At 45.7% G+C, this 22,452-nt stretch overlaps 4 protein-coding genes across 9 annotated transcripts; 2 read left to right on the top strand and 2 right to left on the bottom strand.

The window, feature by feature from the left end:
- Window positions 1-180: 180 nt before the first annotated feature.
- LOC138205644 (ATP-dependent RNA helicase DDX51-like) lies at window positions 181-3,453 on the top strand. Of its 4 annotated transcripts, none has more exons than XM_069161755.1 (6): window positions 181-381; window positions 1,033-1,286; window positions 1,452-1,618; window positions 1,688-1,838; window positions 2,056-2,201; window positions 3,403-3,453. In XM_069161755.1, the coding sequence occupies exons 1-6, from the start codon at window positions 359-361 to the stop codon at window positions 3,418-3,420; spliced, it is 759 nt and encodes a 252-aa protein (XP_069017856.1). In that variant the 5' UTR covers window positions 181-358; the 3' UTR covers window positions 3,421-3,453. The 4 variants fall into 4 exon arrangements, with proteins under 4 accessions (XP_069017856.1, XP_069017854.1, XP_069017855.1 ...); XM_069161753.1 differs by having other exon boundaries at window positions 3,352-3,453; XM_069161754.1 differs by lacking the exon at window positions 3,403-3,453 and adding an exon at window positions 3,324-3,383.
- On the bottom strand, window positions 3,331-4,429 carry LOC138205645 (uncharacterized). The gene is made up of 4 exons (XM_069161758.1): window positions 4,344-4,429; window positions 4,014-4,100; window positions 3,773-3,896; window positions 3,331-3,608 (listed from the first exon to the last, which is right to left on the bottom strand). Exons 1-4 carry the CDS (start codon window positions 4,402-4,404, stop codon window positions 3,413-3,415), a joined length of 468 nt encoding a protein of 155 aa, XP_069017859.1. The 5' UTR covers window positions 4,405-4,429; the 3' UTR covers window positions 3,331-3,412.
- Window positions 4,430-7,122: 2,693 nt separating this feature from the next.
- Window positions 7,123-21,228, top strand: LOC138205523 (regulator of microtubule dynamics protein 3-like). 3 transcript variants are annotated; one of them, XM_069161538.1, is made up of 9 exons: window positions 7,123-7,739; window positions 10,278-10,467; window positions 10,857-11,000; window positions 12,103-12,436; window positions 13,643-13,745; window positions 13,909-13,969; window positions 14,057-14,301; window positions 14,388-14,487; window positions 20,848-21,228. In XM_069161538.1, the coding sequence occupies exons 1-9, from the start codon at window positions 7,529-7,531 to the stop codon at window positions 20,924-20,926; spliced, it is 1,467 nt and encodes a 488-aa protein (XP_069017639.1). In that variant the 5' UTR covers window positions 7,123-7,528; the 3' UTR covers window positions 20,927-21,228. The 3 variants fall into 3 exon arrangements, with proteins under 3 accessions (XP_069017639.1, XP_069017642.1, XP_069017641.1); XM_069161541.1 differs by lacking the exon at window positions 20,848-21,228 and adding an exon at window positions 15,651-16,221; XM_069161540.1 differs by having other exon boundaries at window positions 7,124-7,730.
- LOC138205524 (DNA repair protein RAD51 homolog 1) lies at window positions 14,476-22,429 on the bottom strand. Its single transcript, XM_069161542.1, has 10 exons — window positions 22,357-22,429; window positions 21,316-21,411; window positions 20,702-20,839; window positions 19,889-20,006; window positions 19,677-19,768; window positions 19,247-19,341; window positions 17,202-17,315; window positions 16,431-16,560; window positions 16,215-16,336; window positions 14,476-15,657 (listed from the first exon to the last, which is right to left on the bottom strand). Exons 2-10 carry the CDS (start codon window positions 21,394-21,396, stop codon window positions 15,534-15,536), a joined length of 1,014 nt encoding a protein of 337 aa, XP_069017643.1. The 5' UTR covers window positions 21,397-21,411; window positions 22,357-22,429; the 3' UTR covers window positions 14,476-15,533.
- Between the last annotated feature and the right edge of the window lie 23 nt (window positions 22,430-22,452).

Raw genomic sequence — 22,452 nt, 5'->3', positions numbered from 1 at the left:
AAATATCAATGTGAGTGTCTCAAAGCGGGATTTAGTTAGTTTTTTTAAAACAGATTTTTCGCGCTTAAATAAAATAAAGGTGATGTGGCCGCACCCGACCGGTGACACGCACATACAATTTTTGCCCGAGTGTCGTCATCAAGCCGCGTCAAGCACGATTAACCAAAAAAAAAAAAAAAAAAAAAAAAAAAACCACGAGAAAGTTGTGATGTTGGTAGTTCAGTAAAAGTTGACTGGTTACAGTAATTTAACGAAACGGAGCTGGTTACGAAGATTTTGGCAAAGATTTTCTGACATTCATATCTAACAGCTCGAGACGATACGATTGTTCCTCGAGCCGTTGGGTGTTGCTGCGGACATGTCTCTGTTTCTAATGAACAGGTAGGTTCATAAACTCAGCTAGCACGTGGCTAAGTTAGCATCAGATCAGTGGAACCTTCAGGTCCGAGCCAGATAACCTGAATTTATATCAGACATAAACATGAATAACTATAACTTTTATAAATAAAGATGTTGGAAAAATTACTCATGAGGTTTGGTTCAAAATCAAACACATCGGACATTTTATTCTTGCAAGAAGGAGCAACGACATGCACCGTCAAAGAGAGGTGTCCAGCAGGGCTCGCCCCAGCCGGGCTCTACCCAGCCTGGTTTCCCCCAGCAGTCCTCTCCTCCGCCGTCCTCCTTTGCACTTTCTTCTTTTCTCTCAGGGCAGCATACAGTTGCATACAGTTGACAAACAGTTGACAGTCACCCCCATTCACTTTGTATCTGCTTTCGTATGGTAATACAGAGTTGGTTGTAGGTCACAAGATAAGGCCACAGGGGAGTCGTCAATTAAATACGGAAAGAATCACTTGCAAATGAGACAGAAAATAAAGGAAACTTTTCGGAGCCTGCTTGACAAAGAGACTTTCCGGAGCCACAATACAAACAAGAGGAAGAGACAAATCCTTTTTATTTTATTTTTTTTTCCATCAAAAGACTTCCTGATTTTGTCACGTGTGTCATGTCTTGTCCATGTTGTCCCAGGTACCTCGGGGAGGAGGAGGAGGACGGGAGCGTCTCCAAGGAGTCCCGGTCTCAGGCGTTGCTGGCCAAACTGCAGCAGAAGGCCAAAGAGAAGCAGAAGAAGAGTGAAGACCTGCCTGGAGATCATCTGGAGCAGAAGAGACGAGAGGAGCGCCGCAGGAAGAGGACGTCACCACCTGCAGCCGACGACATCAACGAGACGAAGAGGACGAAGAAGAGTGTAAAGGAGAGACCACAGAAGAAGAGTCCATCCGGTGGGTTGTTGTCGCTTTACCTCATGACATGTATGAAACCGAGCTCCTCAAAGGGTTTTGCCGCCTTTCCGTTCCTTGTTTTGGGTTTTCAGCCTGAACCTGGTGAAGCTGACACAGATGTGATGTGACGTCTCTGAGGATCCAGTCTGTGTGTTTGGATTTCAGGCGATCCGGTTGAAACTGTGTCAGAACCTCCTGGGGGAGGAGGAGCGGAGGACACGGGAGGACACAAAGAGCAGGAGGACTCACTAAAACAAAGCTCAGAGACCTCACACTCGGCGCCGGCCGGGTTCACAGTTCTGGGAGGCTTCGAGAGCCGACCGGTCCAGAAGGTGCACTGATCTCTTAGAGAAGAACCAGCAGGCCCGTGTTTCCCTCCACTCACGCTCATCTGTCCACAGGTGAACCGAGTCCTTCCTCAGTGGCTCGCTGAGCCTGATGTCATTCACAGAGACATCAGACGGCACCTTGTCCCCGACGCCGATGTCTCACCGCTGTCTCCTCACATCCTGAAAACATTACACACCCAAGGAATCATGGAGCTCTTCCCAGGTGAAGACACACAAACACACACACATATATGCATATACACACACACACATGTACACATACATACATACACACACACTTCATTGGAATCATTTGAAACTGACACAAATAATCAGTTTGTTTCGTATTTAATACAAATCAGAATTTTCTTTTGATTTTTGATTCAACAGAATATTTAAAATAATAAAACCCAAACTGACCTTTGACCTCTTCTCCTCAGTGCAAGCGGAGGTGATCCCCGCCATCTTGGAGAGTGCAACGCAGGGCCTGCTGATTGGACGAGGTGGCTACAAGCCCAGAGACATCTGTGTGTCAGCCCCGACGGGCAGCGGCAAGACGCTTTCATTTGTCATACCTGTTGTCCAGGTGAGCTGCCACCATGTCTGGTAAATATGTAACATATCCATAAGATAACTCAGACTCTCCACAGGATGTACAAACAGCAGTGATGATGATGATGATCATGATGATGATGTGTTACAAACATCTATGTGTTAGTCCCGACCCGTCTTGTAATGCCACTTTGTACCAGTAGAGGTGACAATGAGTCATTGTAGCGTTCAGTCTGCTCTCAGTACAACATCAGAAGAAGTTGTATTTGGATCACAGACTGAATATAAGTCGTTGCTTCCAGGTCTGAAAAATGGTTCCGATGCAGAAGTGTCTTAAGCTGCAATACCACAGAGTGCCACTAGAGGTCGGCTCCAAAAAGCCTCCAGCTCCATAGACTCCCATTCAACTTCTCTCATCAAATACAAAGTGAATAAAATGTGTCCATCAGTTATCTTGGTGTTGTTAGCTAAAGTCACTCCTTCTTCTTAGTTTTCTGGAGGTCCATCTGAAAATAATCCCTCATTCATTAGAAAAGAAGATTCAAAAAGACCTGTTTTTGGGGGCATGTCTGTTTGATTGACAGGCCTGTGGTGCAGTCAGGTTACAGCTATCGGTGGGCGGGACGTAGTATATTCAGGTTTTCAGTCAGATCCACCGCTGGCTCCTCCCCCAGCTCGTCCAAATATGGTCACTTCCTGCTCCAAACCGCTCCGAAGTAGCAAGACAAAAACACGTGGCTCCGCCAAGTCAGTGGAAAACACTGCAGCCGTTGTTGAGTAGCTGAGATCTGCCTTCCTATGAATACATGGAGCGGACAACAAACCCGACACCTCGGCTCTGATCAGTCACACGGCGACTGCTGTGGATCAGTCAGAGTTCATTTGTAATATAATATAATGAGTGTAATTTCAAAATAAAATGTTAAGGCTGTGCAGACTGATGTCAGACCACAAGTTAACTTTCTCCTCTCGATGAAAACATGCAACATAATGATGGTCATTAAAGTCAATTTCAGTGAGGCTTTTCTCTCTCCCTGGTCTTTACCGAAAGTCTTCATTCTGAGTCGGAGGAATGTGAAGTATTGAGCGTGTAATTGTAACACCCCCTGCTGAGGTCTGTTATGTCCTTCTGTCTTTCTGTCTCTCAAACATGAAGACAGTTTGTTTTCAACTCCTGTAAAAAGGTCAAACAGCTGATAATCTCTGACATGTTGTCTGCCGACACGTTACCGAAGAGCTGGGAGGTCAACTAGAAAACATCCTGACAGAGGAGAGGAGAGGAGAGGAGAGGAGGACCTCTGGATGTTCACCGTTATCAGCAGGATAACAGACACACACCTGCAGCAGGAGCAGCGTTTCAGCGATGAACCTGATCGTCAGGAGAGACGAATGTTTCAGATCAACAACCACCGAGAGGACGGACGGAGTATGAATCTTCTTACTGAGGAGACAAGACACACCATCAGGACACGGGGACATGCACACCATCAGGACAGACAGACACCATCCAGACAGACAGACACACACCATCGAGACAGACAGACAGACAGACAGACACACACACACACACACACACCAACAAACAACATCAGGACACACACCTACCTGTGCAGCGCCTGACAGTAGTGGATGAAGTCCACCACGTGACCTTGGCTGAGGTCAGAACCGAGTCTGGACTGTTGCGCCGCAGGAAACACAATCAGAGGGCAGCCATGTTGATCAAACACACCTGTACAGGTAACACCGAGACACACACCTGTCAGTACACAGGACGCTGCGTGTGTGTCTGCACAGTGTGTAGCTCAGCGCGCGCGCGTGTGTGTGTGTGTGTGTGTGAGAATAATACCGGGGAACAGCACCGCTCCGGAGCTCAGCACGTGATCGTCGGGCAGCGGCGGGGAGGGGCCCCAGTCCGGTACAGGCTCCGGGACGTCTGGAAGGTTCGGGAGGAAATTAGATTATTTTTTATTGGAAACACACCCGGCAGGAATTTGAGCAGCTCTGCAGTCTGAACGCCGAGGAGCCGGTCCAACATCCCTCTTCCTCCTCCTCCAAGAGGAGCAGTTAGGGCTGAGAGGAGGAAGAGGAGCTGAGGAAGACTCCAGCAGTGCGCGTGGGTCCACAGGGCTCAGGTCTCTGTGGACCCACGCGGCGTCACTCCGCCCGTCTCTCCCACCTGTTGCAGTTCGGCTCATTCTGCTGAACTTCTTCTCCTGCGGACCGGAACAAGAGTTCATCGGGACTCCGCGGAGGAAAGCACACCGAGCAGCTCTACTGCTCCGCGGCGGGACAGCAGCAGGTGGACCACCGCGACGCTCCGCCGCTCTCCGCCATGTTACATCCAGTCATCCGACTCCGAGGTCTCCCTGCTGACTGCAGCCTGCCCCGGTGTTTTATACTCGGGGTGGGGATGGGGATGGGTGAGACAGCAGACGATTGGCTGGAAGTTTATTTGACACAGACGTTTCCAAACGACTGAAGACGGACAAAACTAAACTAAAAGGTCCATTAAAGGTTCTGGTTCCGGTATTTGTTAGTATTTGTTGAAGAGAAGGCATCCACCATTTACAAACAATACTGACAATATTCAAACAAGACACGACAAGAAGTAGCAATGAATGCCTATAAAAACCGCAATAATAAATAAAATAATAAATAAAAAAACACCCACACAAACCCTGAACACCTCCAACAGACGGATCAAACTGAAGGAGCCTCATATTCCTCAAACATCCTTTAATTATTCCCACAGGATCTGGATCTGTTGATATGAGATGACATCTAAAACTCACATTTTAACAACACAGACTGTGATCATAAGATAAACGATAATTTAATATTTAAATTAAAACCCTTTTTTTCACAGTAAATGTTTGTCAAGCAGGAAAGTCAAAGTGTGACTGAACAAAGGAAGAACAGTTGCTCTCAGATCTTCATCCTATTAATAATCACAGTTTCAATCTGATGACATCAATAATAATAATAATAATAATAATAAAGATCAGAGCATCAAAGAAAGAAGCAGCAGTCAGATTAAAGGTTTGTTCTTCATATTGTTCAGGTTTCTGTTCCTTCTCCACTGTGACAAAGAACCATCACTACTGAGGCATTGTGGGAAATGTAGGATCCAGACTTTACAACAGTTTGAAATGCTTCTTCCTTGGAGTACACCTTTAAAATGTCCAATGTCTGATAATTATAAAAACGTATTACAGCACATTTATCACCTGAGGGCTCTACGGAGAATGTGTGGGCGGTCAGGTGACTGACACCTGGTTTCTGTGAACACAGTGGACCTGTCAGACTGCATACCTCATGACTACATCACTGTCAGCCTTTGTTCCATCTAACCAGGAGTCAATGAGTCGGTGAACGTTGACCTCCCGTCAGTCACTGTGTGAACAGGTGGGTTGAGGGTTGTTTGTAGTCATAGTGATCTGATGAAGAGTATGCCTTGGGTTCAATTAACCAATCAGAGCCGACTATATTTCATGTGCTGAAACTCCAACACCGCCATTGTTGGAACTACTTCCGCAACGTCATCACACTTAGCCACGCCCACTGGTCGCTAATTGGTCCGTCCGATGTCAGAGTGGCTGAGTGAACCTTAATGTGAACAGGGTTTCCAGACTGAAGCTGTGGGTACCAGGTGGGCGGAGCCAGGATGCACATTATTATTATAGGACTGTTAAAAAGTGGTGCAAAAACTGAACACATTACTTCATATTTATTCATTTATTTTATTTACATAGTGCCAAGTCACAACAGAAGTCACCTCAGGGAACATTATAAGAACACATGAGCGACAGCTGGAAGGAAAAACTTCCTTTTAGCAGAAAGTAACCTCCGAGAGAACCAGAACCAGAGGTGGAGAACCTGTTGGGTCGATATTCATGGGTAACATGCTTTTTGTTGAGAGGTAAAAGATAAATGAATTTCAGCTTTTTTTTTACCTGATGTTTACAATTAAAGTGGGGGAGAGTAAATATAATTTGAATGGTGCCATTCTTTTCCAAATGTTATGTCTTCTCTCTTTCCAAGATCATGTGGATTTCAGCGTATTTATCACTATGAATCTGAATGTTACTGAGCGGATCACCCTGAGTTTACCTGATCAGACAGATCTACCAGTTGAAGTGTTTCAGAGCTCTTCATCACAGACAGTTGGACTCACTCTGAGCTGCAGGGATTTTTTTTTTCTCATCCGTTGTCTCTTTCTTTGCATGTATGTAGGTCAGTTTAACAAAGGAAATGTGGCTGAGCATGAATTCCCAGACACTCCCAAGCATCATGGGAGATGTAGTTATCCCAGCAAGTCCCACAGGTTTCCTCACCTCATTTAAATGTCTCATGATTAAAAGAACAGAAAATAGAATACATCACCAGAAGGAGGGGAACACATGCTGTGTATAGTTTGCTGTGCAGTCAGAAAAGGAAAGATTTAAGACTTAAAAACACATTTCTGAATAATAATCCTGACTTAATATCCCACACACTTAACAATTCTTATCTCAAAATGAAAAGTTTAATTAAATGACGTTTAATATCAATGACTATCTTGTAATTTAGATATTCATGTCTTTTTTTTTTTTTTAAACTTTACTTTCTGGGTGAAAATGATGCTATTCTTACTTTATAGACGTTTGAGCATGAGATCAAAACACAGGTTCTCCTTCACAATACTTTGCAGATATAGAGCACAAGCAGTGTCGGAGGGAGACTAGTTTATTTACGTCAGTTATGTGATTGAATTACAAAATAAATCAAACTGTATTTAGTTACAGTTAATTTATAAAACGTTGGTTACAAAGGGTTAAAAGTTAAGTAGGGAAAACAATGGAATTTCTTGCATTTCGCACATGCGCAGTGCAGAATGTTTAGTCAACGCCACGAAAACCGGTTTCCGCTCATGAGGTCACGTGACTTCCTGTTATCTGCGGAGGTCTGCAGCCAGGAATCGGAAGTGATGTAACCCACGCGCTGGCCTCGTTGATGAGTGGTGCCGATGAGGTGTAGCCTCCGCACGTTACGTAATTTAACAGCATTTTAGCTGCAGACTGACATCCTCCCATTTTAATATGATGTAAACACTGAATGTGGTTCTGAAACCTGAAGCCGAGGTACGAACCGGAAATGTGTCGTCTGAGGAGAGATTTTTACAAGCCATCAGTTATTAGCAACTGAAGCGGTGACAGCGGGCTAACGGGTTAGCTGGACGGGCTCCAACTGGTTCTGCTACGGAGATAATTTAATTTACGTCAGGTCATGTCGCAGTTCTGAAGCGGAACAGCTGGACACAGCGGCCCGCCGGTGTCATGTGAAGGAACCAACCGGAACCAGTGCTACACCTGCGGAGCAGACATGAACACACACCTCGGTAGGAACAGTTTGATCGGGCTGGCTGTCGGAGCCACAGCCGGACTCGGTCTGATAGCCCTCATGATCTACCGGGAGGTCAGCAGGAGGAGAACCCAGAGTCTGGTGCTGGAGGCCTGGCCACCAGCCCGCCTGTGTGACGGGGCGGATGGAGCCTCGCTGCTGCCGGAGACGCTGGACGCTGAGGGTGGGTCAGGTGTGTGTGCGTGGGCGCGCACGTGTGGTCCAAATGGCAACTTAACAAAATGTTGACGTATTTTTTTGCACGTGGGCCCAGTTAATCTTTCCTGATGTTTTATTTGTATTCTTGATGTCAACAGAAAAATATTTTTGAGATTTTAAAGTAACACAAGCCATCTTGATTTAAGTTTTTAGCCTTGTTAATAGGTAGGTAGGTAGGTAGGTATTTACTTTATTAATCCCCGAGGGGAAGTTTTTTTTCGCTACAGCAGCATACATACAGAAGCAATAAGACAATAATAGAAACAATAGAATAAAATAATAATAGAATAGAATAGAATAATATAATAATAGAATAGCAGTAAAAAATATAAATATAAAATGCACAGTATATACAGTACATTATATATCTATATATATTATATACAACAAACCAAGAAAACAGTCAACATATATATATAGATATATACAGTACAGTATATATCTATATATATATATAATATACAAACAAACCAAGAAACACAGTCAACAGTGTTATTGTACTGTGATGTATTTTGCCAGAGGTGAGTTATTGTAAAGTCTTATTGCAGTGGGCAGGAATGATCTCCTGTATCTGTCCTTGTGACAGCGGAGCTGGAGGAATCTTTTAGAGAAAGTGCTCCGCTGTCCCTGCAGCAGGTGGTGGAGAGGGTGGTCAGGATTATCCAATATGGATAATAGTTTGTTCAGCGTCCTCCTCTCCACCACCTTTTCCAGGCTGTCCAGTTTGCAGCCGATGATGGAGCCGGCCTTCTTAACCAGTTTGTTAAGTCTGTTGGTGTCACCGGCTCCCATGCTGCTCCCCCAGCAGACCCCAGCGAAGTACAAAGCACTGGCCACAACAGACTGGTAGAACATCTCCAACATCTCGCTGCACACATTGAAGGATCGAAGTTTCCTCAAGAAAAAGAGTCGACTCATCACCTTCTTGTAGACAGCATTGATGTTGGTCTTCCAGTTCATTCTGTTGTCTATGGACACACCCAGGTACTTGTACTCCTCAACCATGTCCACCTCCTCTCCCAGAACTCTCAGCGGTTGTGGAGCCGTCGTCTTCCTCCTGAAATCGACCACCATCTCTCTGGTCTTGGCCACGTTCAGGAGCAGGTGATTTCTACCCGCCCACTCCACAAAGTCCTCCACTACTGCCCTGTACTCATCCTCCCGTCCATCCCTTATACATCCTACCACTGCAGAGTCATCAGAGAACTTCTGCAGATGGCAGGACTCTGAGTTGTACTGGAAGTCAGTTGTGTACAAGGTGAACAGAAAGGGAGACAGAACAGTCCCCTGTGGAGCTCCAGTACCACTGACCACCGTATCAGACAGCACACTGCCCAGACGGACAAACTGTGGTCTGCCTGTCAGGTAGTCATTGATCCAGGAGACGGTGGGCGCGTCCACCCCCACCACCCGCAGCTTCTCACTCAGCAGCAGTGGTTGGATGGTGTTGAATGCACTGGAGAAATCAAAGAAAGTGATTCTCACAGATTCACCGGTTCCATCCAGGTGAGACTGAGCTCGTTGCAGCAGGTAGATGATGGCGTCATCCATTCCCACATGAGGCTGGTACGCAAATTGCAGAGGGTCCAGAGAAGATTTCACCAGCGGCCTGAGGTGGGCCAAGACCAGCCTCTCCAGCACCTTCATCACATGAGATGTGAGGGCAACCGGTCGGTAGTCGTTGAGGGCAGATGGAGTCTTCTTCTTGGGGACAGGAACCAGACAGGACGTCTTCCACAGCACTGGGACCTCCTCCTGCTTCAGGCTCAGGTTGAAGAGGTGTTGTAGGACCTCCGCCAGCTGGACGGCGCAGGTCTTCAGGATCACGGGGCTGATGCCGTCAGGTCCTGCAGCCTTGCGCTGGTGGATTCTCTCCAGCTGTCTCCTAACCTGGCCAGTCGTCACAGAGAGGGGGGTGAGGGGTGTGTGTGGGGGGGTCGAGGTGTCGATGGAGGAAGAGCCCTTTGAGATTGAGGGCTCTATGCAGTTCAGCAGGGGGCGCAGAGGGGGGAGGGAGGGAGGCAGCAGAGGTGTTTGGGAGGTGTGAGGTGTGGAGGAGACAGATGAGGGTGGTGAACTAAACCTGTTGAAGAAACAGTTTGTGTCCATCAGTAGTATTTCATGTGCTACATGAAACGAATATTTAACTATAACTATATTAAAATAAACAACACCATGGCTGAACATTTCCACTGCAGTGAGTCTCAAACACAGATTCAGACAACCTGGGGTTCATGCATCACAAACCTCAGGAACCAATAATTTCAACCTGGGGGCGGAGTTATCCACATCACAAAGCTGCCAGTGGAGGGGTGGGCGGACATCCAGGCTGGGACTATTTTCACAGATTTGTGCATACTGAAGGGAGGCAGATGTGTCAAGCTACAGTTTGAACCTTCACCAACACAGTCTGGATCAGCAGGAGAACAGAAAATAATAACAATAATAATAATATATGATAACTGCAGACAAATTCAAACTCACGTTTTGTACCTCCTGTGCCCCCCTGCAGAGAGGGAGGCCCAGCAGCAGGCCCTGGCAGCAGTGGAGGCGGCGGTGGAGGGACTGTCCCCGGAGCAGCAGCTGGAGCTCCGGAACCAACTGGACCAGGTTCTGACCTGCGTGTCCTCGCTGCGGTCCGAGGTGGCCGAGCTGAGGGGCGGCCTGCAGGACATCGCGCTGCAGATCGTCCAGGATGTGAAGTGAGCAGCACAGAGTCTGATGTACTGCAGCAGCATGAAATAATAACAAATAATAAGAGTTGTACTTTAAACTGAGTCTTTACTTTACTGGTTACAATAGAAGTCTGAAACCTCCCAGTGGAGCAGACTGGTTCTCCTCATGTTGTTGCAGTGACCTTCCTCCTCCTCTCATGTTGTCACAATGACCTTCCTCATCCTCTCATGTTGTCACAGTGACCTTCCTCATCCTCTCATGTTGTCAGTGACCTTCCTCATCCTGTCATGTCACGGTGGCCTTCCTCATCCTCTCGTGTTGTCATAGTGACCTTCCTCCTCCTCTCATGTTGTTGTAGTGATCCTCCCCATCTCATGTTGTTATAGTGACCTTCCTCCTCCTCCTCCTCTTTCAGGAAGGGCATGGAGGACAGTCAGCGTGTTCGGCGGCGGCGTCACTTCGTCCACAGAGAGCGCACCGACTCCACCGGTTCCAGCTCCATCTACTTCACCGCCAGCCAGGGCGTGACCAGCACGTATGAGGAGACCAGTGAGGGAGGGTGAGTGCTGTCCACTCACCTGTTGCACCTGTTGTGTTCCTGATGTCACGTCTTCTATATTATTCTGGCTATTTTACGTCATGTTAATATTCAGGGACCGTTCTGCTTGGCTCTGTCGTCAGTTCATCCATGGCTGCTTCTAGAAGTCTAAAGATTTGGTTTGTTTGTGTCAGTGTCTCTGTGGTTTGTGTGGCTGACACCTGCGCAGGTGAACAGGTGCTCCAATCCGGCTCAGTTCCAACACTGGGAGCTTTTTAATTGGCGCTCTAATGAGCTACATCCTCTTATTGGTCCTAATGTGTGATCCAATCACAGTGGGTTAAACAGAGCTGTGTACAGCTGATTATCACCACTGTGTTGAAACTCACTAAACAGTTCCTTGTAGTGTTATGAAGAGCTATGGACCGTTACCACGACGACCGCTATTTCATCCTTCTAGAAATAAATAGTTAAACTCAAAAAGAAGTGTGTTCATAGTAATAATGCCTGAAGAACAGCTGCTAAACTATTAACTATTTGTAATATAACAGAGTTTGTTTATAAAGAAATTTAAAGGGTTGTTTCACCAAATATAAATAACCACCAGATTTGTTCTTGTATTTTTTTTACTCACCTCTTGCACCAACAGTTCAAACTTTTTCTCGTTCAGGTTGTGATTGTTCAACTGAAACAGAGAATCAGACACTTGATTAGTTTCATAGAGACATCTGTCTACCAAACATACGCAGCCCGTTCAGTTACATCAGTTCACCTCCTCTGAAACCTCCAACTGTCTGCACAGACTTTGCTTTGGATTTTTAATTCAATCATTTTTAACAGAATATTTTAAATGATAAAACAAATTAAAATGACAGAATTAATGGGACCTTTAAATTCATATTTAGTTTTACAAGCTTCAATCAGTGCAGAACAGGTGAGACTCGGTGAGACTTCTTCCTGTCAGCAGGTAGTTCGGTCCACTCCTCCAGAACAACCTGTCTCAGGTGAGCTTCACTCTGACAGGCTGCAGGCAGACGTCACAAAACTCAATTCAATTTCAACATTTGATCTTTCTCGTGTGTGTGTGTGTGTGTGTGTGTGTGTGTGTGTGTGTGTGTGTCAGGTACTCCACGGCGTACGCTGAGTCCGACTACACCGACCGCGACACAGACAGAGAGGAGGGAGAGAGGGAGCCGGAGCAGGAGTCTGAGGAGGAGGAGGAGGACAGGAGCTGTGCCACCGTCCTCACCCTCCGCCAGGAGGACTCTCAGGAGGAGGAGGAGGAGGAGCAGCAGCAGGAGGAGGAGGAGGAGGAGGAGATGATGATGATGCAGCTGGTGACGGAGGTTCCCAGTGGGGAGCTGGCTCTCCTGCTGGCTCAGAGCGACATCCTCCACACAGGAGACGCCAAGCTGAAGACCGAAGACTTCAAACTGCTGCTGGACAACCGAGCAGAGGTGAGAGAACGCACGCACTCACGTCTTCAAACACATGCACCAGTGCCTGATCAAAATATCATAACAAAGTCAAATATTCCAGATTCCAGATGGTTGATTGATTCTCGGGGATTCAAAATGAGTTCATGACGTCGCTGCTGATTCCTCTCTCACGTCTTCGGTCAGCAGAGGACAAACTGATGTCTCAGGGATTTGGGAACTTTTTGTTGATCATTAGTAGATAAAGTAACTTTAATAAGTAATTTTCAGTAATTCAGAGAAAAGAGACTTCCCAGACTGAGATGTTTCAATAAAACCACACAAATAAGGTTCAACTGTAGGTGTCCGTGAAGACGTGTATGTACATCCTACAGACTGGATATAAAAGTGTTCGCAGCTTCAGGTCTGAAAAATGGTTCAGATGCAGAAGTGTCTTCAGCTGCAATACTAGAGAGTGCCACTAGAGGTCAGCTCCAAAAAGCCTCCGGCTCCATAGACTCCCATTCAACTTCTCTCATCAAATTCAAAGTCAATAAAATGTGTCCATCAGTTATCTCGGTGTTGTTAGCTGAAGTCACTCCTTCTTATTAGTTTTCTGGAGGTCCATCTGAAAATAATCCCTCGTTCATTAGAAAAGAAGATTCAAAAATACCTATTTTGGGGGGCGTGTCTGTTTGATTGACAGGCCTGTGGTGCAGTCAGGTCAAAGCTGTTGGTGGGTGGGACATAGTATCGTCAGGTTTCCAATCAGATCGGTCAGATCCACCGCTGGCTCCTCCCCCAGCTCATCCAAATATGGTCACTTCCTGCTCCAAACCGCTCCGAACTAACAAGATGGTGACGGACAGAATCTGAACTGGAGGCTTCATAATGTTCACAAACCAACGATGACATCACTGCTGGTTGATGGTTGGTTCATCCCATAGAAGCAACGACAGCAGTTCTGATGGACACCAGTTTATCTTTACATTAATGTTCTACTTTAAAAGCTGCTTCAGTTAGAAGTCATGAACACTTTGGTGTGGAGAGAACCAGAGAACTCTTGATGGTTTCTTTAGCAACAAAACAGTTTGTTCTCCAGACGACACATTCAGACTCCATCATGCTCAGCAGAGGTTAAAGCAGACAGGTCAATCACAGTTAAATTAATCTGACTACACTCACATGAGCATGGACACTTTACGCACCGTCTCCTTTCTGAACACTGTTTCCTGACTACGTCTGCAGTACGGCGACAGCAGGGAGTTTCTATGGCGACTGGCTCGGGCCTACAGCGACATTTACAAATCCACGGAGGACAAACAGGAGAGGAAGACCTACGCAGAACGAGGTAACACACACACACACACACAGACAGACAGAGAGAGAGACACAGAGACACACATACAGATAGAGAGAGTTTTAAAGATAATGAATCAGAATAAAGACAAAGAAGTTCATAAAATCCTCACAATATGGATCAGATCATGGACACCTGTGAGCTGGTGTTTCAGGTCAAGAGGAGGCGGAGCTTGCCCTGAAGAAGGGAGGCCTCAACGCAGACTGTCACAAATGGTAAACACTCACCTGCACGTTGTCCACCTGAACCTTGTCCTCCATCATGATGTCCACATGGGTCACTGGTTCCGTTTGTGGCTGCAGGTTTGCTGTTCTCACTGGACTGGACTCCAAACATGAGAGCATGCACGCTAAACTGAAGAGCAGCCACGTACTGAAGGTAACACACACGCACACAGAGGTGTATGTCAACTTTCTGTGTATTAAAACGTATTTTTATAAGCGGCTGAATGTGTTTTTTTTCCCCCCCGGAGCACCTGGACCGAGCGATCGCCCTCCGAGACGACGACCCCGTGTGCTTCTACCTGCTCGGCAGGTGGTGCTACGAGGTGAGATGAGGGGTGGAGTCTTCACAGGCAGGTCTGATCATGTGACTCTCAGCAGGTGTGTCAGAGGTGTGTGTGTGTGTCTGCAGGTAGCCTCTCTGGACTGGTTGGCGCAAAAGGCGGCGGCTGCCCTCTACCACACCCCCCCCCTCCTCCACGCTCCAAGATGCCCTGGAGAACTTCCTCAAGGTAGGAGGAGTCACCTGGACAGGTCCCACTGGAACACTTGTACAATCAGCGTCTCACAACAGTACCCGTGTTCCGGTATCTGTACTAACATACTAGTTAGTGTGCCAGAAACAGATTTAGTATGTCCCACTACTAAGTATGTTAAATGTAGGAGTAAAGTACCAGGATGTTCTACTACATCTGGTCGTATGCCACAAAATACGTCACATCTAGAAGCAGAAGAAGAAAAATCATTAAAAGGAAGCGTACTCGTTCCAAACTACATCCTTTTTCTTTTTACTTCAAATGTTGCGCTACTGATCACAACGGATATGAAGAGGTCAAAGCGCAAGTAGCACGTCCCATTTGTACACATACTACATGCAACAGTACGTACTTTGTAAGGTTTGCTGCAGTAGTATGTGATTGGGAACGCAGGGAGGGTGTCTGTCTTCAAACACACCTGTAAGGGCGCTCCGTTACCCACAATGCCTTGCGATGAGTTGTGTTGTTGGGTGTCCAGAGAGTGTTGGTCCTCTGAGCAGGTGTGTGGCTGTACATCTGGATGTTATAAGTCCGTTTGGCGTCTTGTTGCAGGCCGAGGAGATCAGTCCGGGTTTCTCCAGGACCGTGAGACTTTATTAAATTTAATTTAGTTGAAGCGTATTTACAGAAGCTTCTAGACAAACAAAAAGAGGACGTGACACCGAAGTCCGTGTTTCACCTCACACGGCCCAAAAAAACACAACAAAAACATGTGGAACTGAAAATATGTTTCACTAAATGGTTCTGCTGAGGAACCAGCAGGTGAAGATCGAGGAGCACTTTGAACTCTCAGATTCACGTGGAACAATCAGAAGATATTGTCAGTTCATGTCGTGACATCGTGACTTTCTGCATCACGTCAGGACCTCATGAAGGAAGTCGGAGTCTCCATCATGAACGTTGTCATGACGACATGTTGATGTTAGTTTCTCTCTTCTTGAGTTCAGTTCAGAGTGCTTCGATGTGTCATCACACCTGCTGCACCATACACACGCGCGCACGCACACGCACACGCACACACCTCAGTCCTTGGCGTCTCCCACCCCGTCAGCGTTGATGGCGAACATGGCCTCGGCCTCAGGCAGGCAGGGGGAGTCGTAGATCTTACAGATCCTGGTCTCTCCTCGGCCCTTCCTCAGGTACAGACTGCAAACACAGAGACGGGTGGAAAAGTGGTGATGACATCCCGCTGTAACCCGGGATCATACAATCAGTAGCTCCGCCCCAGAGATCTGATTGCTCAACAGAACATCTGGAACAAATCATGACATTACACCCTGCTCATTACTAGAAATATCACTCCTCCTCCTCAATGGGAATATATAATTAGAATAGAATTTCATATATGTAATATAATGTAGTTGTTACAGGTCTATTAAATGTGACACATTTGGTGAAATCAGGTCTCTTTTGGTCTATGGATATCTTTGTTCCAACCAGACTGAGCTAGCTAAGTAGTTTAGTGTTTCCATGTTCTGTATTTATTCAGTTGGAGACTAGAAATCCTCTCTGTTGCTAGGTGGTTGCTAAGGGTCAGACTACTTCCTGGAGTAGTAAACATTGCATACATTACATCAGAGTCTACTGATTGTTTTCCAGTTCTTAGTCCATGGAAACTGAGCTCACACCAACAAAGAGTTGTACATAGTTCATATAGTTAAGCGCCTCGGTCTCCGGTGTGAAGCTGCTGAATGAAAACACACCGCGTAGTGGAGGCGTGAGCCAGGATGTTGCCCCCGATGGGTTTCTTGGGATCTGCAGAAAACATGGCCGCCCCGTCCACCTGTGCTACCACCTGGTTGGATATCACCACGGCAACGCCAAACTGTCAGGGGTGAGGACACGACGTTAGAGACACGTCACCCGCGTGTAGATTGGGTTCATCCCTCAGGCGGGCTCCATGACGCTGCGCCACCCACCTCGTCCGCCAGCCGCAGGAGCATGCGGAGGAACCGGCCCAGGTGGCCCTGCCGGGCCGACAGCTCACCTCTGCCGGAGTAGTCGGTTCTGTACAGAGCTGTGGCGCTGTCCACGATCAGCAGGGCGTACCTGACACACACAGGGGGCGGGGGGACACGAACAGACAGAGGGAACGTCAGCTGCGGAGTACAGTACTGGATCAGAGATCAGAATGTAGATTTGTGAAGACCTTCACACGTAACACCACAAACACACTGATGTCACAGTGGAAAAGGACAAGTTCACTTTTAAAGTAGTATTAGGATTATTATTATTATATCATCTTTGATAATACTTTTGTTTTGTCTCCTCAATTATTGTTTATGCATTTTTTCCTTTTATTGGAACATCAGTCCAAAGAAATCATCTGCAGTAGAATTTTCCCGTATTAGAGTTGAGCTTAAATAATTCAAGTAGATTAAAGACAAAGAGGTTAAATAAGTAAAAATATCTGCAGGTTAAGTAGCTGTTAAAAAGCCACTTTGAGTCTGGATAAGATTGATCAGGAACCTGAGAGTCTGTCTGGATAGAGACACACAGAGACACATGTAAAGACATGTCCTCTGTCCAGACTACATCAGTCACTGAGAACCAGCAGTTTCCTGACCGTCCTCATAATCCTGATGACTGAAGCTCCAGTTTGCTGACAGTAACACAGCAGCCGTCCACGTATCTGACTCCAAACAGACAGACAGACTTTGTTTGTGTGTGTGTGTGTGTCAGTGACTGACCTGGACTCTGCCATCATGGCGGAGGCCTGGTACAGCAGCTGAGTCTGGTGGTCTGTGTTGAAGGCGCGGGCGTAAGCCACGTTGTCCAGAACATCGCTGCCCACCAGCCCGTACCTGCAGGAGGTAGAACACAGAGGTAGAACACACGGGTAGAAAACAGGTAGAACAGAGGTAGAACGTCATCAGTGTTCAGGAGACACTTTCATATATATATATATATATATATATATATATATATATATATATATATATATATATATATATATATATATACACACACACAGTGGGGCAAAAAAGTATTTAGTCAGCCACCAACTGTGCAAGTTCTCCCACTTAAAAAGATGAGACACCTGTAATTTTCATCATAGGTACACTTCAACTATGAGAGACAGAATGGGGGGAAAGAATCCAGGAAATCACATTGTAGGATTTTTAATGAATGAATTGGTAAATTCCTCAGTAAAATAAGTATTTGGTCACCTACAAACAAGCAAGATTTCTGGCTCTCACAGACCTGTAACTTCTTTAAGAGGCTCCTCTGTCCTCCACTCGTTTCCTGTATTAATAGCACCTGTTTGAACTTGTTATCAGTATAAAAGACACCTGTCCACAACCTCAAACAGTCACACTCCAAACTCCACTATGGCCAAGACCAAAGAGCTGTCAAAGGACACCAGAAACAAAATTGTAAACCTGCACCAGGCTGGGAGGACTGAATCTGCAATAGGTAAGCAGCTTGGTGTGAAGAAATCAACTGTGGGAGCAATTATTAGAAAATGGAAGACATCCAAGACCACTGATAATCTCCCTCGATCTGGGGCTCCACGCAAGATCTCACCCCGTGGTGCCAAAATGATCACAAGAACGGTGGACAAAAATCCCAGAACCACACGGGGGGACCTAGTGAATGACCTGCAGAGAGCTGGGACCAAAGTAACAAAGGCTACCATCAGTAACACACTACGCCGCCAGGGACTCAAATCCTGCAGTGCCAGACGTGTCCCCCTGCTTAAGCTAGTACATGTCCAGGCCCGTCTGAAGTTTGCTGGAGAGCATTTGGATGATCCAGAAGAGGATTGGGAGAATGTCATATGGTCAGATGAAACCAAAATAGAACTTTTTGGTTAAAAACTCAACTCGTCGTGTTTGGAGGAGAAAGAATACCGAGTTCCAAAGAACACCATACCTACTGTGAAGCATGGGGGTGGAAACATCATGCTTTGTGGCTGTTTTTCTGCAAGGGGAACAGGACGACTGATCCGTGCAAAGGAAAGAATGAATGGGGCCATGTATCGTGAGATTTTGAGTGAAAACCTCCTTCCATCAGCAAGGGCATTGAAGATGAAACGTGGCTAGGTCTTTCAGCATGACAATGATCCCAAACACACCACCCGGGCAACGAAGGAGTGGCTTCGTAAGAAGCATTTCAAGGTCCTGGAGTGGCCTAGCCAGTCTCCAGATCTCAACCCCATAGAAAATCTGTGGAGGGAGTTGAAAGTCCGTGTTGCCCAGCGACAGCCCCAAAACATCACTGCTCTAGAGGAGATCTGCATGGAGGAATGGACCAAAATACCAGCAACAGTGTGTGAAAAGCTTGTGAAGACTTACAGAAAACGTTTGACCTCTGTCATTGCCAACAAAGGGTATATAACAAAGTATTGAGATGAACTTTTGTTATTGACCAAATAATTATTTTCCACCATAATTTGCAAATATATTCTTTAAAAATCAGACAATGTGATTTTCAGGAATTTTTTTTCTCATTTTGCCTCTCATAGTTTAGGTATACCTATGATGAAAATTACAGGCCTCTCTCATCTTTTTAAGTGGGAGAACTTGCACAATTGGTGGCTGACTAAATACTTTTTTGCCCCACTGTATATATATATATATACTGTATATATATATATATATATATATAGACACTTTCATCCACCACTGTAGTAAATATATATATATATATATATATCCTCCATCTTTAATTGACTGACTGATATCTGCTGGAGCTCCTCATGCTGAAAACAAACGTCCTGAGTTAAAGTCACCTCTCAGCCACGGCGAGGAGTCTCTCCGGTCTAAAGGTTCCCTCTGTGTCGATGTACATGGCTTTACCTTCTCCTCCTCCCTGGTCGATGGGCAGCTGTGGACACAAGGACAGGAAGTCACTAAAGATCACATATTATACAGACTTTTATATCCACTAATAAACTGGATGATTAAAGTGTGTCTAGAGTTCTCTTTGCTGTGAGCCGCTGGTCCTCCAGGATCACTATTACATCATCAGACTCTACCTGACAGGTGATCACAGGATCAGACTATGACATCATCAGACTCTACCTGACAGGTGACCACAGGATCAGATTATGACATCATCAGACTCTACCTGACAGGTGACCACAGGATCAGACTATGACATCATCAGACTCTACCTGACAGGTGACCACAGGATCAGACTATGACATCATCAGACTCTACCTGACAGGTGACAGCGAGGGTGTGGCACAGCTGGGTCTTCCCCGTCCGGAACTCTCCAAACATCTCTGTGATGGAGCCCGTCTCGATGCCGCCTGCCATCAGAGGGAACAGAGATGTTTGAGACAGCAGCATCAGCTCTGGTGTATAAATTCTATATTTATATATATGGAATTATAAATGTCTGGAGGATGAACTAGATCTCTGAGACCGACCCTGCAGCAGTTTGTCCAGCTCCTTAGAGCCTGTAGAGATCTGGATGATCTCCGCTCTCCTCTGGTGGAACTCGGTCGCTGTGGTGAAGCCCATCGGAACCAGTTTGGCAGCTTCAGTCTGAGAAGGAGGGAAAATTACAGAAATAAAAACCACAGTTCAGATAAAATGCAGTAATATTATGACAGAGACACCAGTTAAAGAGGAGCTCGTAGAGGCAGACAAACCAACTGGTCGGGTCGGGAGGAATAAGAGCCCCAGTACCGTCAACATATTTTGGGTGGTTTGTAACAGTCTGGTCGGTTTTATCCAACATCAGAACATTATATACATGACAGAAAGTACAGGAAACCATCAGGTCCTCTTCAAGTTGAGAGAAGAAATACTAAAATCGAAAAAAAAAAAAACATCTCTCTACAGGACATGTTCACTGACAGCTAGTCATGGGCTCAGAGGAAACCTTTTAAGTGTGAATACCTGCTTATGTATCGGTGTGCCTGTGTCGTAGTGAGTTTGGTAGAACATTATGGTGCAGCAAGTGTGACGGTGACAAATTACACAGAGGCTTTCTAACATCATCCTCAAACCAAGCAGCCAATCATGAAGCAGGATTCTTCATCTGTTGGTCAGATTTGTTCAGAAAATGATTTCACGATGAAGAAAGGACAGATATTCACAAACTTGTGTGTAAAATCAGAATTATTCCATGTTGGTATTAATATTTCATCAAGAAATGTGTGCCTAAAATAAAACCTATCAAATGTCCTCAGTCCGGTCAGACGGTGGGACAGTGAGTAACAACGACTGCTTCTTACCAGCACTTTGTCAGCTTTGGCCTCACTGATGCCTTTGATGTTGAGCAGCTCCTTTTTGGGAGTGTAGGCCACCGCTTCGATGGTGTGAAACCCTGCTTCCTCCAGCTTCTTGATGTCACTGGCACTGATCCCACTTTGCTGCACAGGAAGACATCACAACCAGAGATGAGCAGAAACCCACCGGGAGACACAAACACACAAATCAGACTGGGACATCTCAGTTAGAGCTGCTGGGTTCATCTCTGAACAACAGGGAAGAAAGGAATCAGTTTCTGTGTGGATGAAGGTAAAAGTCGTATTTTGAAGGAATGCAGATCTACCCCAGATCTATCTATTCTTTTAGCTGCTCCTCTGTTCACATTTAATGTTTATTTTATGCATTATGTCTTATTCAGACAGTGTACATTAAAGTTATTTTACTTTATTTTTTTCCACTTTTCTTTCTTGTTAATATGGAAACATTGTTTTACTAGATAATGTTTTCAGTTCTGTTCCTAATAAAAATAAAAATGTATCTCAGTGACGCATCTCCAGTCTGTTTAGAGGCGTCTCCATTCAGTGATTCAGTCTGTGGTTGGTTGTAACTCAGTGTTTGTATGAAGACTGATTCACACCTCCAGCCTGCACAGAGGCTGCGGCCCGAAGTTCTCCTCCTCCTCCTCCGCCTCCACTCGGGCCTCGTTTCTCATCGCCATGGTCTGTCTGAACACCTGCACATCAGAGAGGGGAGGTTATCAACGCTGGGACAGGTCATTGACGTCATGTCCTCAGGGGCCTATTATGGGTGATGACTGCATGTCCGATCTGAGGGGAGTCTGAGACTGAGTCCGATTCGGTACTTAAGGGAAAAGCACTCCTTCAGATGAAGCCTGAACTCTGTCTGAAACACATTTTCTATTTTAGGAAACCTTTATTCTATTTATTTTTTTTAATTCAAAAAGGGACATTTCACTGCTTTTTCTTTCACCTTTAGACCACATTAGACCCGGTCCAGGTCCAAAACTACAGAACTCACACAGGTCAAACCTGATTTTAATTATCACAGAGACTAAAGATTCTAAAAAATAAAAAAAACATTTATGAAAACTTTGTTTGTGAAAACGGACAAAAGATAATTTTACCGATTTTTTTTTTTTCACCTTTACCGGTTCTAATGTGGCCCAGAGGGGAAAAAACTGTGACATTGCCTTTTTAAAAATATATTTTTACAATTACAATAAAGGTTTCCTAAAATAGAAAATGTGTTTCAGACAGAGTTCAGGAGTCATCTCAAGTGTCTGAAACTCTTTAACAACATTAAGAGATAAACGGACAACGACCTTGAGTACCGAATCGGAAGCTAACTGGTTTAAGATAAGTGAGTAAAGTATTTTATAAACATATGTTAATGACTAGACCGAAGAAGAAGCCTTCCTGTTATCTTCACAACCTTTATAACTCATGTTCCGTTTCATTTTTACTGTCGTTTACTGAAGTAGTTAGCTTAGCATTAGCCACGTCCACCCTCTTCAGCCGCGGAGCTCCAGCTGGTTCCCCGCGAACAGCTGACAGCCACTCCGCTGAGGAGAGCCGGGGGACGGGTTTGGTACGAGGAGTATCACCCCTAAGTGTTCTGGTACCGAACGGTTCTGTTCGGAGTAGCTGGTAGAACTTACCTGCCCCGCTGCGGTCTGGTTTCTCACAAACAACCAACCAACCAAACCTCCCGCGCGCCAAGTAACGAGGAAACGTAACGACGCTTACGTAAAGAC

The sequence above is a fragment of the Embiotoca jacksoni genome, unplaced genomic scaffold (assembly GCF_022577435.1).
Source record: "Embiotoca jacksoni isolate LCO1_2020_lvr unplaced genomic scaffold, fEmbJac1.0.p SCAF_29, whole genome shotgun sequence".
NCBI lineage: Eukaryota > Metazoa > Chordata > Actinopteri > Embiotocidae > Embiotoca > Embiotoca jacksoni.
The sequence above is the reverse complement of the archived record's forward strand: the minus strand, read 5'-3'. Positions and strand labels throughout refer to the sequence as shown.